The sequence below is a fragment of the Pholcus phalangioides genome, unplaced genomic scaffold (genome assembly GCF_987345545.1).
Source record: "Pholcus phalangioides strain wild (caught in Gottingen) unplaced genomic scaffold, Ppha-v1.0 ptg000010l_1, whole genome shotgun sequence".
Classification (NCBI taxonomy): Eukaryota; Metazoa; Arthropoda; class Arachnida; order Araneae; family Pholcidae; genus Pholcus; species Pholcus phalangioides.
The window spans coordinates 30,678,001-30,697,279 of NW_028301603.1; the positions used below are offsets into that span (position 1 = coordinate 30,678,001).

The following is a 19,279-nucleotide window of genomic DNA, read 5'->3' on the forward strand; positions in this document are numbered from 1 at the left end:
ATGGTGGGTGGTCGAGTGGTCATAGCGACGGACTTGCATCGAGCGAGGGGATCCGGGCTCGGCTGAAGTTGGTTTACTGTGGTTCCAAACAGGGCCGTCTTAAGAGCATCACGGGCCCCAGGGCCAAGTGATTTTTCTGAGGCCCTACCAGACAAATTCTTAAAAATTTCCCACCAGATGTATTTTTTTTTGTGAGGCCCTCTCTTCTCTTGAGGCTTTCGAGCAGTGCGCGGGTGGGCCCCATGCCTTAAGACGGCACTGGTTCCAAACTTCGAGGCGCGAATGAAATCCAATCTCCCCGTTAAAAAGTCTCGCCAGAGAGAGTAACAGACCTACACATAACGGTACGATTATTCGAATCATGACACTTCACTCATAGTTAGAAAAAATTGATGGCAGCCCTACACAGAAACGAACTTCTCTCACGTCATGTACCAATTCGTTATATACTCCGTAGATGAATGTGAACGAGGTGCATTTGTGGTAGAGTGTAATTAAAGTAGTGTAAGACATCGGTATACTAAAGTCACTACATCTGATTATATAAGAAGTATAGTTCGTCTATAAGTATCATCGGTATACAAAAGTGACTAAAGACCATCAGATGCAGTCACTGTGTAAAAAAGTGTAATTTGTATAAGTAAAGGAAAGTCATTAGTATGCAAATGTGACTACACTCCTGATTAGGTGTATTCGTTGTGTAAGGAATGTAATCCGTGTAGAGTCACCCGGTGTACTAAAGCAGAGGTTCTCAACATTTCTTTTGACTCGCGGAGCCCTTTTCAATATATAATTTCTATGGCGGAGCCCTGCATGACTCGAGGATCCCTCTTTCTTGTACATAATTTTTATGGCAGAATTTTGCAGGCCTCTCTTATTTGTTTATCTATCAAATACACTGATTCATTTTATTTTCCTCGAGTCTCCGCGGAACACCGGTTGAGAACCACTGTACTAAAAAGACTACTCCTAATCAGAGATACAGACATAATGTAAGTCATCGGTATGCAAAAGTGCATGTGACTGACCAGATACACTCGCAGGGTAATAACTATGAATCATCGGTAGGTCTCGTAATTAGTGCACGACATCGGTATACATCAGCGGTTCTCAACCTTTTTTAACTCGCGGAGCCCTTTTCAGTACATCATTTTTATATCGGAGCCCCGATTGTATATAATTTCTATGGCGGAGCCCTGTTTGACTCGAGGAGCTCTTATTCGTACATAATTTCTATGGCAGAACCTTGTAGGCCTCTCTTATTTACTTATCTATCAAATTCACTGATTCATTTTATTTTCCTCGAGTCACCGCGGAACCCCTGAGAGGTGCACATGGAGCCCTTGGGGCTCCACGGAACACCGGTTGAGAACCACTGTACTAAAGTGACTACTCCTAATCAGAGATACAGACATAATGTAAGTCATCGGTATGCAAAAGTGCATGTGACTGACCAGATGCACTCGTAGGGCAATAACTATGAATCATCGGTAGGTCTCGTAATTAGTGCACGACATCGGTATACATATGCGGTTCTCAACGTTTTTTGACTCGCGGAGCCCTTTTCAGTACATAATTTTTATATCGGAGCCCTGTTTGACTCCAGTAGCCCTGTTTGTATATAAAATTTTTATGGCGGAACCCTGTAGAGCCCTTCTTTTTCATTTTATATCTCTCTATCAAATTTACTTATTTATTTTATTTTCCTTGAGTCGTCGCGGAGCCCCTGGGAAGTGCACACGGAGCACCGGTTGAGAACCGCTGGTATACATGAATACACCGCGTGTGATATCTTACGGGGGGGGGGGGGGCGGAACGAATCCGAGAAACCGTCACTCTGTTTTTTCTACTTGTAGGCGTGACTTTCCGTATATCGTTATCTCTCGCCATTACTCAGTGACATTACGACACCAAAAAAAAAAAAAAAACACACAACGTGTAGAAAAGCGGGATCTGGTTCCAGAGAATATGAATTAAAGCCCCTCGATCCGTGAAAAAAAAAAATGTCCAACAGAAACAGGGAATGAAATTAATACAAAAATTGATATGGTCCGTGCCGTGGCCGCGAACACGGGGATTAATAAAATATTTGCACGCCATATCCATCTAAATCATTACGAACCACGTCTCTCGTGTAATGGGTCTTCGACATGATTTTGATTAATACGTTCCATGTGAGAGATAGATCCTCATTTCAATTACCCGTGACTCTCTGCGCGTGTGTATAGATATATCTCTACACACACACCCCCGTGACGGAGTCACATTATCTGTGTCTCTCTCTCGAGTAAATGAAACAGGAATATTGCGTCTCGACGCAATTTGACGTTCGTTTTTTTTTTTCCCTACGAGGAATTTAATTAAAATTCTGATAGGGTCTTTGAAATAAAATTAGAAAAGAAAACGTATGTGATTACCTACTTTCTTTTTTTCCATACCCATGGAACGCTCAAAGTCGTCCGTTGCCGATAGAATGGCAGCGAGAGAGCCCTTTTCCTGCTGATGAGTTGGGGCAATGACGGTAACTCGTGAGAAATTCCCCATATTCGTGGGAAAAATTGGCAGAAATTGGTCCACGAGGGAAATTTTTTTTTCCGTTTGCGGGGAATTTTGAGAGTTCGTCAAACAAAATAATTTTTATTGAAAAAAAAATATATTAAATGCAAAACAATGTTTTTCTATAGTAAAATATTTGACTACATATTTCCGCCGATAGATGGCAGCACAATTTTCGGAATGTGTGCGTGTGGGGGGGGGGGGATTTAGTCAAAAGTGAAATTTTTTCGAGGGGAATTTTTACCATCGCTGCATTGGGGTCTGTAGACCAGTGGTGGTCGGCTGAAGTTAGTTTTCTGTGATTCATCTCCCCCGTTGAAAAGTCTCGTTACAGAGAGCAACAGGCCTACAACAGTAAACACTTAAATCATTTCCACTTCACTCTTAGTTAAAAAAAAAAAGATGGCAGATGGCAGCGAGATACACACAAACAGCATTACACATAAACAAACATGTCGTCAGGTTCACTACATGTACACGCACATTCCAACGTGAGCCAATTCAGAAGAGGAATATGGACGAAGTGCATGTTTGGTTCAGCAGTTTATTTTAAGTACCAGTAAAATATCACACACAACAATATACACGCACTGAGAATGTTAGGTACACGCACTTACGCTCCCGGCACAACTCAATCGGTAGTAAATTGCCGATGGTGATAGACCGGAGTTGTGCTCGGTATGAAAAGAAAGAAACAAACAAAGTAGGTACCAGTCGTGATCGGATTAAGTTGGCTTTCTGTGGTTCCTAACTCCGAGGTGAGAATGCCAGCCAATCTCCCCATTCAAAAGTCTCGCCACAAAGAGCAACAGGTCTACAGTGGCACAAATATTCAATTATTGCACTTCACTTCTGCAATATAGATGGCAGCACTGAAAACACAACACTAAATAACATACTCAGACTGTTAGGTACACGCACTCACAATTCCGGCACAACTCGCTCCGCAGTAAATTGTCCACGACGATAGACCGGAGTTTTGCTCTGGAAGAAAGCAAGTAGCTTCCAGTATATATATATATGCGTACTTTTATTAATTTCAGGTGCTCCGCAGTTTCTGTCCAGTTTCTCCGTCCTGACGACTCGCAGAGGCCACAGGACTCAGATATCTTGCGATGCGAAAGGGGAGAGACCGATGGTCTTCAATTGGTTGAAGAATGGCGAGCTCGTTGATCCGGACTCCGAAATACGGTTCGTATTAGCTCCGATATTAGTCATTTCTATCACCTGTTTTTTCTTCTTTCTTGCCCGCAAGTCATTTCCACACTTCTTTCGAAATCCCAGGCTGTGTTCTCCGGTCCTTATGTGCCACTGGGCGCACGTGCAATTTGTCTCCCTAAGACATTTGATTCAGTCACCCATTTTTGTCAAATGGCTTATATGTTGCATTGAGTTGATGGCTGTCTTCATGGGGAGAACGACGCGAGTAATTCGAAACTTGCGAGCACGGGGCAAGGGGAGCCACCTCTATAAATCTTTGCTTTCTTTTCCGACACAACTCTGCCTTTTGAGGTAACAGAAGTAAGGTGCTTTACATCAGTCCGGGGCTGTGAGCGGTTCTATCTAACTATCTATCACCTGCTTTGTTGACGGTGAACATTATCAAGATGGGCTCCCTCTATCTAGGATGACAAAAAAAAATTGCTTTCAAATATTGTGAATATGAAAAATATGATTGCTTTGCTTTATAACCATATACTGCATTTTACAAATTTCTTCCACAGGTACATGGGTATTTGTAACACCAGCTAGGCGCTGTCTGCCCATGTTTTTTGAAAACATCTATGCATATTCGTGCTTATCTGTGCATGTTCATACCCTTTCTGTGCATGTTCATACCCTTTCTGTGCATGTTCATACCCCTTTCTGTGCGTGTTTGAGTTTTCGTTAACTTTTTTCCCTCTTTCTGTGCTTTTTTTAAACTCATTTCTGTGCTTATTTATTTTTTGACGTCATCATTTTTGTTTTCTTTTACTTTTTTGAAACGCAATAAATAGTGGGGTTGCAGACAGACACTGGGTGGGGTGTCACTGTGGGTGGGGGTCGGCGGCCGGTCTCCCGGGAGCGAGGGACATTGCCAAGTTTTTCCAGCATGACCCAGGTCTTTGGCCACCTGCTTATATATCTCTTCGTTGAGACACAGCGTCAGGCCATGCTCTGGTTAGGAGGAGAAGGAGGAGGATGGCAAAAGCACTGAGTGAAAGAGTTTATCGTGTCATTCCAATGCTTCAAATGCCTCATCTACGGCCACCTGGCTATAGTGTCGCAACTATAAGTATGCAGCAAGTGTGGTATGGAAGACCATAAGAAGAAAGATTGTCAGGGCTGGAGCGGCATTCCGTGAACTGCAAGAGAGTGAAGAGAACTGAGACAAGCCATTATGTGAACGGCCGAAAGTGTCCCGTGTACGCGAATGAACTAAAGCGAGCGTGAACTTGCCAATAATCAATCTTAAATTTTAATTATTTCACCTCAACTCTTCTTCCAACTTCTATTTAAAGTTTCAACTTTAATTTCACTCCCCCACTGGGGTTGCCAATCTTCTAATTTTAATTATAAATTTTATAATTTAATTTGTTTTTAAATTTTTGGCCTAATCGTGAGGGTTTTTTTTTAATGAAAATCCTCGGCGCGTGGCAAACATTCCAGTAAAGACCCGGAGGAAGGGGCTCCTATTCTTTTGGTTCTGGCTGCAGTTAATGTAATCTAATAGGATTGCTACGCGGCGTACCACCTATAGGATGGCCCGGAGGGGAGTCACATTTGACATCAAATAACTCCGCGGGTCAGGAGTTATTTGATGTCGCTCACGATGAACGACCAAACTACAAGTGGTCCACGAACGTTTATCAAATGACTTAAGCTTCACGCGACACATTTCTAGATCATTTAAACTGCCAACGGTTCATATCCAGATCACCTAAGTGACCCCAGACACATTTCAAAATCACTTGAGCGACAAGTGACACATGCCAGTTTGCTTACCTGGCACGTGGTTCTGCTGTTGATCCCCCAAGTGACCGGCGGCACATCCTGCTCACTCGAGTGGCCCGCGGCAGGATTGGAGATCACTTGAGTAGTTCGCAGCACACTTACAGTTCACCTAAGCACCCGCGTCGCATTTACCGTTCACTTTAGCGGCCAGCTGCATTTTTTATGGATGACTTTAGTGGCTCTTGACACATTTCCTGATCACATGAATTGCCCGTGATTCATTTGGATTCGTTGACGATCTCTTAGGCTGTGCCCGCTGCACACCTTCGGATGACCCAAGTATCAGATCACCTGAGTGACTGGTGATCAGATGACTCAAACGGCCCGCTGCACTTTGCACTTTCAGGCAATTTCAGTGAGTCGCGTCACTTTTTCAGGTAACTCAAGTAGCCCGCAACACATTTTCAAACCAATGAAGTGGCCCGCATTCCCCAAAAGGTCAAGCAGCCTTGGAGTAAAACTTTCTGATCCTATCACTATTAGTTGCGTGGGTATCGTGCGATCCACATGACGATCAGGGGCTAGTTTCTGATCCCCCGCGACCACACAGCACTAATCGGCTGAGTTTGAGAAACTACAGAAAATGGGTTGATGGACCGCTCTCACATGATGCCAAATTTAAATCAGCCATTGAATTCATTGTAAATTCCAGCAAAATCAAGGAAAGTCTTCCCCGTGCAAAAGCTTTAGAAGCCGATATATCAGTTGATGAAGAACCACAGAAAAAACATGGAGCGATGCAGCAATGTTTGTGTGGTTCCGTCGTAACTGCGCTGCAAACAACGTCAACGACGATCGAAACCTATTTCCCGACCACGCTTCGCTAGCCACCATTTTTTTTTTACCGGATGTTTTCGAGTGTCGAGATATCAGTTGGGCATTTCACGCATTTCAAAGCACGTTCATTGAAAAGGACGGACTTTTTAATTAAACTGCGGAAACTGCTCCTATAATCAGAATTTTTCTTCGCTCGTTTCGTGTAGAAAGATTCTGGGAATCTAATTTCCGGGGTTTTTTTTCCTCCCTTATTTTGATTTTTGTCACCAACATCTTTTGCGGCTGTGGCCACATTTATTCGTATGTTACTCTAGTTCGTGTTTCAACACCTTTTTAATCCGTGTGTCATTACAATTCGTTTCACCGCGTTTATTCTCGTGTTGATCTAATGCATGTGCCACTACGTTTACTCTTTTGTTATTGCAATTCCGTATGACATAACATTTAGTTTTATGTCAATCCGACATTTCATATGTCAGTACGATTCATGTGTCACCATGTTCACTTTTTTGTCGATCTATTTCATTCGACATGTTCACTCTTGTTCTAATCGATTTCATGTGGCAAGTTTACTCTTGCGCAAATACAATTAATGTGTCTCATCATATTTACTTTTTTTGTTAATCCAATTCATGTGTCACCACATTTACTTCTTCTGCCAATCCAATTCATGTGCCATTACATTTACTTCTCTCAATCCGTGTCACCACATTTACTTCTCCTGTCAATCCAATTCATGTGCCACCACATTTACTTCTCCTGTCAATCCAATTCATGTGCCACCACATTTACTTCTCCTGTCAATCCGTGTCACCACATTTACTTCTCCTGTCAATCCGTGTCACCACATTTACTTCTCCTGTCAATCCGTGTCACCACATTTACTTCTATCCGTGTCACCACATTTACTTCTCCTGTCAATCCGTGTCACCACATTTACTTCTCCTGTCAATCCGTGTCACCACATTTACTTCTCCTGTCAATCCGTGTCACCACATTTACTTCTATCCGTGTCACCACATTTACTTCTATCCGTGTCACCACATTTACTTCTATCCGTGTCACCACATTTACTTCTATCCGTGTCACCACATTTACTTCTCCTGTCAATCCGTGTCACCACATTTACTTCTCCTTTCAATCCGCGTCACCACATTTACTTCTCCTGTCAATCCAATTCATGTGTCACCACATTTACTTCTTTCAATCCAATTCACGTTTCTCACAACGTTTAATCTTATGAGATTTCAATTCGCGTGCCACTAACTTTTTCACTTTGCCACAGGATAACGTAAACTATTTCATTGCTTCGAAAGAGTTTAACCCTTGGATCAATGATATGTAAATGCAACTTGTAATGCAGATTACTAAAAACAGTAGGATTGCCGTATTTGAAAGGCTTCTTCAGTTAAATTATCATCAGGGTGTATCGGATTTGAAAGTTATGTCCCTGATGATGAAATATGTGTTGATTTCCAATTCATGTGTCAGTGTCACCGCATTTATCCATGCGTCATCCCAATTCGTGTGCCATCTCATTTACCTTTGTGTCATAACGATCTATGTGTTTGTCCTTATGTCATCCCAATTCGTGTGCTATCCCATTTATCCTCCTGCCATTCAAATTCATGTGTCACCCCATTTATTCTCGAGTCATCTCAATTCATATATCATTCATGTCATTCCAATGCATGTGTCACCCTATTTATCCTCGAGTCATCCCAATTCGTGTGTCACAGCATTTATCCATGCGTCATTCCAATTCGTGTACCACCCCATCATTCTCGTGTCACTGCAATTTCTACGTCTTACTTCACCAAAATTTTCTTCAGGGGTCGCCTTCATTTTCATAGCAGGACAAGCGTGGGAGAATAATAACAGCGACTCCATTCATGTAACACATTGTTTTCGCTAATACCTTATATAACTTGATGGTTTCTTTCACAATTAACACGTGGCACTCAATTTCATCATCACAAAAAAAAAATTTCATTGGAGATATATATGAATATATAAACCTATATTTTAATTTATAATTTTATTGCAATTGTAGATAGCGTTCCTCTTCTCAATATGTGCCACCACTACCAAAAATCCCTTCCAGGCATATTCGGGGGAACATTCGTTTAGGATTTATTTGAAGATGCAATTAAAAAGCCGTAAAATGCTTGTCCATTAAACCGTCCATAGAATTTAACGTCAGTTAAATCAAGTTACTAATCAAGTTTTACTGTATAATACATCTCGAAAAAGAGCTGAATGAATTCTCCGAAGAATTTCTGTATACCATTGTAATTTTCTGTTACGTGTTCCGGTTATATGGAATACAGCGGACGACCATTTGTTCCTGATCCTGTGTCCAACTTTGTTCGTGCTGTTCGCACGGAGTGTTCTCCATGTTCTCTAGTCGACTCGGTGGATGTTCAAGGGTGTTCGTCATAGAAAACGAGACGAGATCAGCTCCCTTTAGCCTTTGAAGGCATCATTTATTCAATTCAGACAGACAGCGAGAGAGTACATTCCACCGCAAAGTTATTTGAGTTTGCTCGAGGGTGGACGGGCGGATAAATAGGCTGCGCGTCAATTAAAGGATGCATGAGTTCACCCTCGAGAAAGTTAACGAGTTGCTTGGAAAACGCGTGTTGCGTCGGAAATTCCGAGTCGCGGTTCAATTCTGCTACGTATGCAGTTACCGTCTTCATTATGGAAAAGACATACGATGCATATGTATGCACAGATATGTACACATGGGATAGCGTGATGGATGCTCCTCTGGGCGCTGCAGAGAGGCGATCGGAAATATCTTCAATCTTCTGGTCAGGTCACCGTCGCTCGAAGTTACGAGTAACTTTGAAAGTCCACTAAAACACAATGACTCTGTCTGTCACGTTTGTGTGTGACTTCGAGGCATTGGAGAGCGAGTCTTCAATCACGTAAACTGTTTCATTGCCTTCGAAAGAGTTTTTCCCCTTGGGCCAATGGTATAGTACGCAGTAAATACAGCGTTTACAGCTTACAAAAAGAAAGGAAGATTCACATATCGGAAAGGCTTCTTCTCAGACAAATTATTATAAGGGTTTATGGGATGAAAAAAGTAATGAGAGGCCCTGACGATGAACTGCATTCAGCGGTACTTAATCGGATGTCAACGATTCCAGCACACAATATATCTGATTAAGCAGAACATCCGATTATGTGGGGGGAACGATTGACATTTTTACAACGTTAATATAGTTTTTATATTGAAAACTGATCGATCGATATAAATAAAATTTAGCGAATAAATTAGACATCAAAAATGAGATATAAATTATGTTTAATTACAATGCGTAAGATTAATATTTTTCATTAGGAAAGTTAGTCTCCAACAGAGAACAAAATCTTAATAATCAAATATTCGTAATGAAGATAACTTGTGAATACCTGGAAGCCAGTTCTTACCCTCACGAATGTGTTTTTCTTAACATATTAATATGTTTCCATTAATTCTAAATATTTACTTAATTAAAACATTATGTGTATAAACAGTTGACGTGTGAAGCGTAACATTTGGTTAAGCGGGGGAGAATTTGAAATTTAGCAGGGACCTTTAAAATTCTCTATGGGAGAACAAAAATAATTGTAGGAGGGGTTTATCCCTTTATAAGTGGGTGGTATACATCCTTTTCCCCTTTTTCTCGGTAAAGTGGGGCCGAATGCATATGTACAAGTTGGAAGCCCATTGTTTTGACAGCTGCTTTATGTCGTTCTCGAAGAGAGGCCTTGGCTATGAAAACAATCAGTCCCAGCGTCTTAGGCCTCAGTCCCACGAGAGTGGGTTAGGGGACCCTTGGTAAGATAATTAAAGTTAAAGATTATAAAAGTCTTTGTCAGGATTCGCGGTCGTCTCGGACCTCGGAGAGCAATAATTTTTATGGCTTTCAATACAAAGGCAGCGGAACGACCGTCTTCCTTTGAAAATGACCGGACAAGTACGGATTACTTCACGCCGGATCACGCCGGCTATGGGTTTTTGCGGTTTACGTTCAACAAAGACTTTTATTATCTTTGGACTTTTATTAACTTTAATTACCTTACCAAGGGTCCCCTAGCCTACTCTTGTGGGACTGATCCTTCAGAGGCAACCCTCCATTCTTTCAGTCTTTTTTTTTTGAGCAAATAGCTGGGGGTTGGCGATTGAATGCTCACAGTGTCATAGATCCAGAATTTAGGATTACTGTTTTCCAGCAAAATATGTCAAGATTCAAAAGAACACAACACCCATTCCAAGAAGGGCTGGATGAAAGGTTACCTTTGCACCAACCCTCAAACGCAGAACTGTCTCCAATACCATAACATGCCGCTGCAAGAAAGTAAATACTTCGGGGGGGGGGGCCGTTTCACCAGCCCATTGGATGATTTCAAAAATCATAGTACCGACCTCATTATCATGGATGTCTCCACGTGAAGCATAGCCACATGCGTTAAAACGTTCTTGTCCGAATCTTAAATATACTAGTGTGTACCGCCTTTTGAAAGGTAAGTCCTGCCGACCCCCCTCCACTAGGGGGTCATTTTTTATCGAAGAAAATGCGAAGTATCACTGGTGACTGAATTCCTTGGGCATCAGATAGCCAGATTTATTACTTACGTTCCTAGTGCGGGTCGATGGCAATCGAAGGAATCCATAAAAGGGTCGCTGCTGATCCAGTTCCGTGGACATAAATGACCAATATTAGTTTTCTTTTTCCGGAGCTCTCGTCAACTTTGCATTTGATCAGACCAAATGGTTTCAATTCTGTAATAATGCTCCTCTATGATTTCATTGCAGGTACGTGATTGAAAAGAAAGAGACCGGCGACGGTGCGATGACAGCTCTGGTGATCACGAAAGCGGAAAGACAGGACTCGGCTCTTTTCACTTGCACGGCCACCAACGATTACGGAGAGGATTCCGCCAACGTCCAACTCACTGTCCAAGGTGAGCGTCTCTCCACAAACACGACAATATTTTTACGTAAAAGTTATTCAAAGATGATACGTGTTATAAGAGTAATTATCGTCCTCTTCACACATGCACACAAGGCGAGCAATCACCAAGAAACGCCGAATTAGGGGGGGGGGGAATCCCACGAGAAATAACGTCATTGAGGTGATTGATCGCTCCAGCTCGATTGCGCTGTAATTAGACTTTGCTAACAGCCACACGTTCGCTCAACGTCCTTCAAAATTAATACCGGGAATCATCATCATTACTCATCGTCCTTTTTCTGAGGGAATTTTAGTCTTAACACTGGGAGACACACGATAATCAGTTATAATTATCGTTTATGATCAATCAATATGATACCTCTCGATAGTTAATCATAAACTTGATCCAATTATATTTGCAGACATTCCAGACGCTCCTCAGAGTCTCGAGGTCCATGATGTTCTGAGCAGAAGCGTTCGCCTGACGTGGAACAGGCCGTTCGACGGGAACTCGCCGATAACTACCTACACCGTCGCTTGGAGGCAGCTAAGTGGTATAATTTCATGACTTTATATCGTGGGGGCACCTATTTCGGACCCCACTATCTGACCCATTGCAGATACTTATTCGATTCGGAAAGCAGTTTTAAACAATTACTTTAATGTTTTTACGAGTAATACAAGTGTTACGTCAACATCTATGGGGATTTCCAATTTTCTGACTTTTGATGACAAGGGGGAGGGGGCTTAGATGATGCTTACGTCATCAACCACCCTTTATAAAAATATGAAATATTCTTAATGACATCCCGAACTGTGGTTTGTGGGCACCTGAACTAACAATCTCCCTATTGATAAGTCTCCTAGAGAGCCACTTCAGTGATCTCTAAATGTTTCGCTGATCCAAGTAATCTGGAAATGTGTCTGGGCCGCTCAAGTACTCTCGAACTATGCCACGCATCATTCAAGTGATCCATAATCAGGGCCGCAACTAGATGCTTGGTCACCCGGGGCAAGCGCGCATTTTGGCGCACCCTTGTAATGTTGAAGAAGAGGTTCCACAATGAGATTTGCGCCTCCTCGGGTCTAGCGCCCATGGCACGAGACCCACCTGCTCCCCCCTAGTTGCGGTCCTGTCCATAAGTATGCCGCGGATCACTTAAGTAATCTCGGAATGTGCCGGGGTAGTTTGAGTGATGTAGAGCCGCACTGGGGGTCGCTAAAGTGCTCTAGAAGTGTGCCAACTGTCACTCAAGGAATTTCTAAATGTGCCACGGATCGCTTAAGTGCTCTGAGTCACTGTGTCATGAGTCACTAAAGTGATCTGTGAATGTGCCACAGGCCTATTTGTGTGATCTGAAGAATGTGCCACGGGCCGCCTAAATGATCTGGAATTGTGCCATGAGTCACCTAAGCGATCAGTAAATGTGCCGCTTAGTTCATTTTTACAAAATTAGATTTGAGGCGGGAGGCCACATTAGATGCCCCCCGGGCCACATTTCGTCCACAGGCCAAGAATTTATCATTATAAGGCTTAGAGGGTGGGTCACAATGAATTTCATAAAGGGAAATTTCGAGTAGTTCTTAGCCTTTGAACAGCATTGAAATTAACAGAAATTTATTCTAATAACATATAAAGGCATTTTCTTTCGCAATTTTGATTTTTTTAAATATATTTTTTGCATTAAAAAATGATTTTTTTGATCGTTTTGGGTGGGGGGGGGGCAGGAGCGCCATGTGCCCCCTCCCCGCGTACAGTCTCCGATCGCACAAATATGTAATAGGAGGTGGGGGGGACAGAGATGACGAAATTTTTCTGACAAGGGGGCAGGAATGGGGTCAAAAATGGCTGAAAATTTTCTGACTTAATACTTGAACGACCCCCCCCCCCTAATTTCCAATTCCATTGCGTCCTAGAATTCAGCATTTATATACGGCTCTCGAGGAGTTGATTCGATTTTGATATTATACAGCGGCCCACAAAGATTGATTCAGCATTCAAAAAGAAACTAAAAGAAGAAATGTTTCAATATCTATACAGCCTCTGAAAAAATGATCAAGTATTTATACAGCCTTTGAAATATTGTTTAAGTATTTGTATAGCCTTCAAAAAAAATTTGAGTAAATATTTATACAGCCATTGAGATATTAATCGAGTATTTATCTAGATTTTTGGAAACTAATTGAGTTTTGATATCCTCTTCGGAGAATTAATTCAGCTTTATTTCTCTTGAATCAGCAGTTCAGCTTTCACATTTTTCGCTGAAAAATAAATAATTCAGCATTTATACGGCTCTCAGGAAAATAATTCAGCTTTGATTTCTTCCCACAATATAATAGATTCGGACTTTACATTAAGAGAAGAAATTGATTAATTCAGGTTATATATTTCCACAGAAAAATTATTTCACTTTTTTGATTCAGTCTTTAGAAATTGATACAGCTTTGACATTGTTGTTGGAGATTTATCTCGGCTTTGATATTTTACTTGATGAATTCATTCAGTATTTATACAGCCCCTTGAATAAGTCATTTCAGTGTTTAGACAGCCTTTGAAGAATATTTCATTATATACACTCATGTCCATAAATTAAGGATAATTCAGAATCACACGGAAATCGAAATCTAAAGTGAAAATTTCACCTGTAGAATTATCACACACATCTGCAAGAATGATATGCAAATTTCAGGAAGCCACCAGATGATGCCGATAGTACGTCACAGTGACGAGAGTGTAAGAGGGGGGTATATAAGGAATGGTGGCAAAGAAGTGAAATTGTTCACAAGAGTTGTGTAAGGCACTCAGTGCCATAAGCGAATAGTTATGACACAGAGGACGCATGTGGATGATCGGCCGCCTGGAATGTGGGCGTACTCAGATGGAAGTATCCGAGGAACTTGGAATTGCCCAAAGTGTCATCTCTAGGCTTTGGCAACGATTCCAAGATAAAGGAAATGTCAGTAAACGTTACAGTACAGGTCGCTCCCGAGTTGCAACGCCGAATGAAGACCGGTATTTGGCAGTAACTGCCAAAAGAAGCGGACGGAGCACAGCATCCGACCTGTCTCGTCAGCTATCTGCATCCACGGGTACCACAGTTTCAAGACAAACCGTGTACAGACGTTTGGGAGATATTGGTCTATATGCTCGCAGGCCTGTCAGATGTGTTCCGCTCACGGCAACTCACTGTCGGCAGCGATTAGCCTGGAGTAGAGAACATGCAATGTGGACATCGTCACAGTGGGCTTGTGTGATGTTTTCCGACGAGTCCAGGTTTAGCTTGCGGTCTGATTCACGTCAGACTTTCATATGGAGAACGCAAGGTACCTGTTACCACCAAGACAACATCATTGAACGACACCGTTACGGTGGTGCAGCATTGCTCGTTTGGGGTGGAATTATACTGGGTTCCAGAACAGATCTGCATGTTCAAACCGGAACCATGAAAGCCCAAATTTATCGGGACATCATTCTAGAACAACATGTACGTTTGTTTAGGGGTGCCATGGGCGCAGAATTTGTGTTTATCGATGACAACGCCCGTCCTCACCGAGCAAACATCGTAAACGAATACCTTGAATCTGAGGATATAACCCGTATGGAATGGCCAGCATTCTCACCTGACTTGAATCCGATAGAGCATGTGTGGGACATGCTTGGCCGACGAGTTGTAGCCCGTCAACCACCTCCTACATGTGTACCGGAACTTCGGAGAGCATTGCTTGCTGAGCGGAGTGATCTTCAGATCGATAATTTGATACTCAGCATGCCTAGGCGTTGTACGGACTGTATTTCATCGCATGGGAGACATACAATGCATTAACGATCATACCAACCATGTAATAGAAAGTTTTTGTAAAGGAGATATTTTTTTACATTTGCTCCAGGGAGCAAAAATCGTAGTTTTTATGAATGGTATCATACATACACCATCGTTTTTGTTTTTTATCTTTTGTTTAATAAATGGGCTTTATGAATAAGTAACGTTTGTTTTGTTTCTGAACCTTTATTTGCCGGAGCTGGCATTACCTCAATTTATGGACATGAGTGTATATGTAACCGGCAAAGTATGAAATCCGTCATTATATAGGGGAATTCTTCTGGGGGAAAAATCGAAGAAAACTGTACAAAAATTAAATTTGACGAAAAATCGGATACTTTGTACCACCCTTTAACAAATCCGCACTCACGAGAGACACAGCGAAACATTTTCTGGAAGGGAAAAAAACGTATCCTGTGGCTTATCCACCAAAAATATATTGAAATTTACAATTCAACTATAATCGATTATTTTATTTGGCACATTTGGCATCGTGCGGCGTATGTGATGAAAATTTTGTCTATATCTGTTTTGCACAAGAAGGTATTTCATACTTTGCCTGATTGTGTCTAGGCATTCTATAGAATGCCTGGATTTCATACTTTGCCAGTAACATGCATACATCCCGTGAAAAATTATTTCAGCGTTTGAAAAAATTAAGTTTTGATATTCCCACTGAGCAATTAATTCAGCTTTGATTATTCCCCGTTGAGAATTGATTCAGCATTTGCAAGGCCACTGAAAGAAGAAATTAAATTTTTATACTTGAGATATCCAGAAGAGATATTTCAATACTTATACAGTTATTGAAAATTATTTCAGTACTTATACACCCTTTAGAAATTATTGCAGTATTTTATACAGTCTTTGTAAAATTCATTGAGTTTTTATACTAACACCTTCCTGGTTTCTTTCGCTGGAAAGACGTGATATATATATTTTTTCCCACGAGTTTACTAGTGCTGGGAGTCGATTAAAATGTTCAACTGGTTAATCAAAATACCAATAAAAAATACATTTTTTTTTATTAACCAGTAAAACATTATAATCGATCAATCGAAAATTTTCAAGTGCTAAACTTTTGTAGCAAACGTGGCAAATACGTCATGTATTGTAAATGTGATAAATCGGTTATTGTACATAATAACCGATTATTATGCATACTTACCAATCATCTTGGTAAGTTTGATAAAGTTATCCCTTTTACCAACGAATAAGCATAACACCAAAGTGTCGTTAGTAAATTTGATAATACAGTCGGCTCCCCCCCCCCCCCCCCCGCCGTATTCGCGGTGGTTACGGGGGTGACGGCGAATAACCGAAACCAAAGTTTTAGTTTTTTCTTATATACAAGTACCTCGTTTATTGAACAGCATGAGAAGAGCAGGGTTCCCCCACATCCAATCACTATGCGGTATTTGTGAGCCGATCAGGAAAATTCTACGCCAAAATAAGAAGAAACGAAATAGGTTGCTGCGCTTAAAAATGCGATATCTCTCTGAGATGGGAAGCGGGGTGCGTCCGATCCTTCAATGTTCAATGTGCTTAAAAATGTGGCAAACTCGCTAAGTAGTCTGAATGACGTTTATGGCAAACAGTGCAGAGGCCTTCTATCTCTAGGAGGTGCTGGATTGATCGATTAACATGATCAGGCCTAGAGAGTTTTCCTTGGCTTTGATATTCAGAAAGTCCTTGATGAACAGGTTGATTATAATCAAAGTAGTTTTTTAGTCCAAAGAACGGGAGCTACATAGGTTGGGTTGATATATACGCTACATGGTCCATGGGAAAATCTAATAAAAGAGCGCCACTTTTTCACCCGGTAGTCGAAAATTGAACTATTTTTTTATTTTGTAAATCTCACTGCCATGGTTTCATTAAGATATCCTAAAATTTGTCTGTATTCGGGTGAGCAGTTTTTGAGAAAAACCGCCCAGAGTACAGGAACTTTAATTATAATCACCCTGTATTTGTGGGCTGAGAAAAAGTCACATCACTGTTGATAGTTCGTCACTCGCTGAGTGTCAACATTTTCTTGAGAGCAGAGCATGGCATTAACTAAATGAATAGGGGGAGCTTCAAAACTGCAATATATTTCAATTTCGGATGAAAATGAAGCCCACGGGTTGTGCCGCGTCCTTATCGTTTACGAATGACAAAAATATTCGAAACTAAAATTCTATTTTTAAGCACAAATATTCCTTGCGATATTCAAATAATTCAGTGGAAATCATTTGCGTGTCCGATCGACGATACACATGTTGTGTTAAAAACTCTTCTTTTTTTTTGCAGACGAGTCATCCGGGGGGCCTCAGACTCTGCCAGGAAGCGAGACGTCACTGACCGTCCGAGGTCTCCGGCCAGCGACCCGTTACTTCTTCAGGGTGAAATGCGAGAACGAACTCGGCGAGAGCCAGTTCAGCGCCGAAGTCGCAGCGACAACACTTCAAGAACGTAGGTATAGTGAATAAATTTGTATCACATAATAATAATAGCCACTTGAGATCGTAGCGTCGGAATACGAGTTAGGTAGTCTCGTCACCGAGAGTCTCGGACTAACCAGCACTGATGACGACGGCATACTTGCGTTCTACTACTGCATAATACAGGAAAGGGAGGGAAGGACTTGTGACACTACAGTTGCGTTATCTTAATCACCCACTCTCATTAATTCACGACTGCTTTCCTCTTCCTACTAGTATACCGTATACATTGCGTAGTTACAAAACATTCTAGACCTTCCTGGTGTTTTCTGTATCCCACCGGGCCCTCTTTTAGCAAACACATCTGAAGTAAACGATCTGTGTCAGAAAAGAGATAACGTGAGAAAACAGATAACGCTAACAAAGAGATTTTACACAGAATAAAATGAAAAATATTTACGGCAGAACCAGGAACCAGAACAGGCGCGTATCCAGGTTATTGTGTTCAGAGAGGCGATTCATTGTTTTGGTTCGTTGAATCGTCCCGTACTTCACGGGACAGATGGATTTTTGCTCCGTTTTTGGCTCTTGGGAGGGGCGATTGCCTGCATTACCTTCCTCTAGATCCGCGCATGAGCCTAGGCAGACATCTTCAGCTGTGAATACAGCATGGGATGATGTTTTCGGATATGAAAGGAGCCGAGGCAGACTATCAGCGGCAAATAAAGCTGAGTTGTATCTACAGCTACAAATGAAACGGAGGCGGACATCTTCAGCGGTAAATGTAGTAGAGGCGCACATCTTCAGCCTAGAACGAAGAACAAGCAGGCATCTGCAGCTGTGAATGTAACCGAGGCAGACATTATCATTTGCGAATGTGGTGGAGGCAGACACCAATAGGTTCGTTGAATCGTCTAGTATTTTACGGGGCAGATACATTTTTCCCATTTTTTTATTCTTGAGAAAAGTGATCACCCCCATCGCTCCCCCCCCCCCCGGATCGATGCATGAACCAGAAAATTCCGATTAAATGGAGCTCAATATTGATTTCTGACAAATATTGCACGCAGGCCACTCCGAAAATTTCTAGCAACAGACTCTTACTATACAGTACTGATGGGGCTTAAACAGCACCTCCTAGAGATAGAAGGCCTCCACACGCTGCTCGTGACGTCAGTAATTAGTCCATTTTCCCTCAGAATATTCAGGGAAAAAAATTCCGCTGCTCGTGCACGTATCATCGTTGTGCGGAAAATAAATGTTCGGGCTCAGAATTGGCGATTTCTATGCCCACATCCAATCCCCATGCGATATTAGTGAGCCAACGACTAAGATTCTACGCCAAAATAAGAAGAAACGAAATAGGATGCTGGGATTAAATACGTGGCAAACTTTCTAGGTAGTCTTAACGATCATACAGATGAACTTGGCAACCCGTGTGGAGGCCTTTTAACCCTAGGAGGTTCTGGTTAAAACCGCTATTTATTTCACCAAATTTATTTTGTTGCTTCTCCTGGAGCCCATGGATCTAATGCAATGAAGTGCATGCAATATGAACTGATATATTTGGATTCACACCTATGAGGAAAGTTGGGAGAGAACAGCATAAATTAGGAAGAGGAGCTAGTTGCCCGTTAGTTTTTACTGTTCTTTGCTAACTTTCCTCCGATTTTTGAATTCAAATATGTCAACGAAACATGGATTTTTTTTTCTTTGGCCACAGAAAAGACGGGCAACAACAACCTTCTAATTGGAAATT

The 19,279-nt window shown here is 41.7% G+C and overlaps 1 protein-coding gene across 1 annotated transcript in view; it reads left to right on the top strand.

Moving 5' to 3' along the window:
* LOC149081268 (cell adhesion molecule Dscam1-like) overlaps positions 1-19,279 on the top strand; it is a 265,918-nt gene that overhangs the window by 219,867 nt on the left and 26,772 nt on the right. The window contains exons 12-15 of the mRNA XM_089238109.1: positions 3,600-3,747; positions 11,138-11,286; positions 11,699-11,830; positions 17,390-17,551. Of these exons, the coding sequence (XP_089094235.1) occupies positions 3,600-3,747; positions 11,138-11,286; positions 11,699-11,830; positions 17,390-17,551 (591 nt within the window). The remainder of the gene's footprint in view (positions 1-3,599; positions 3,748-11,137; positions 11,287-11,698; positions 11,831-17,389; positions 17,552-19,279) is intronic.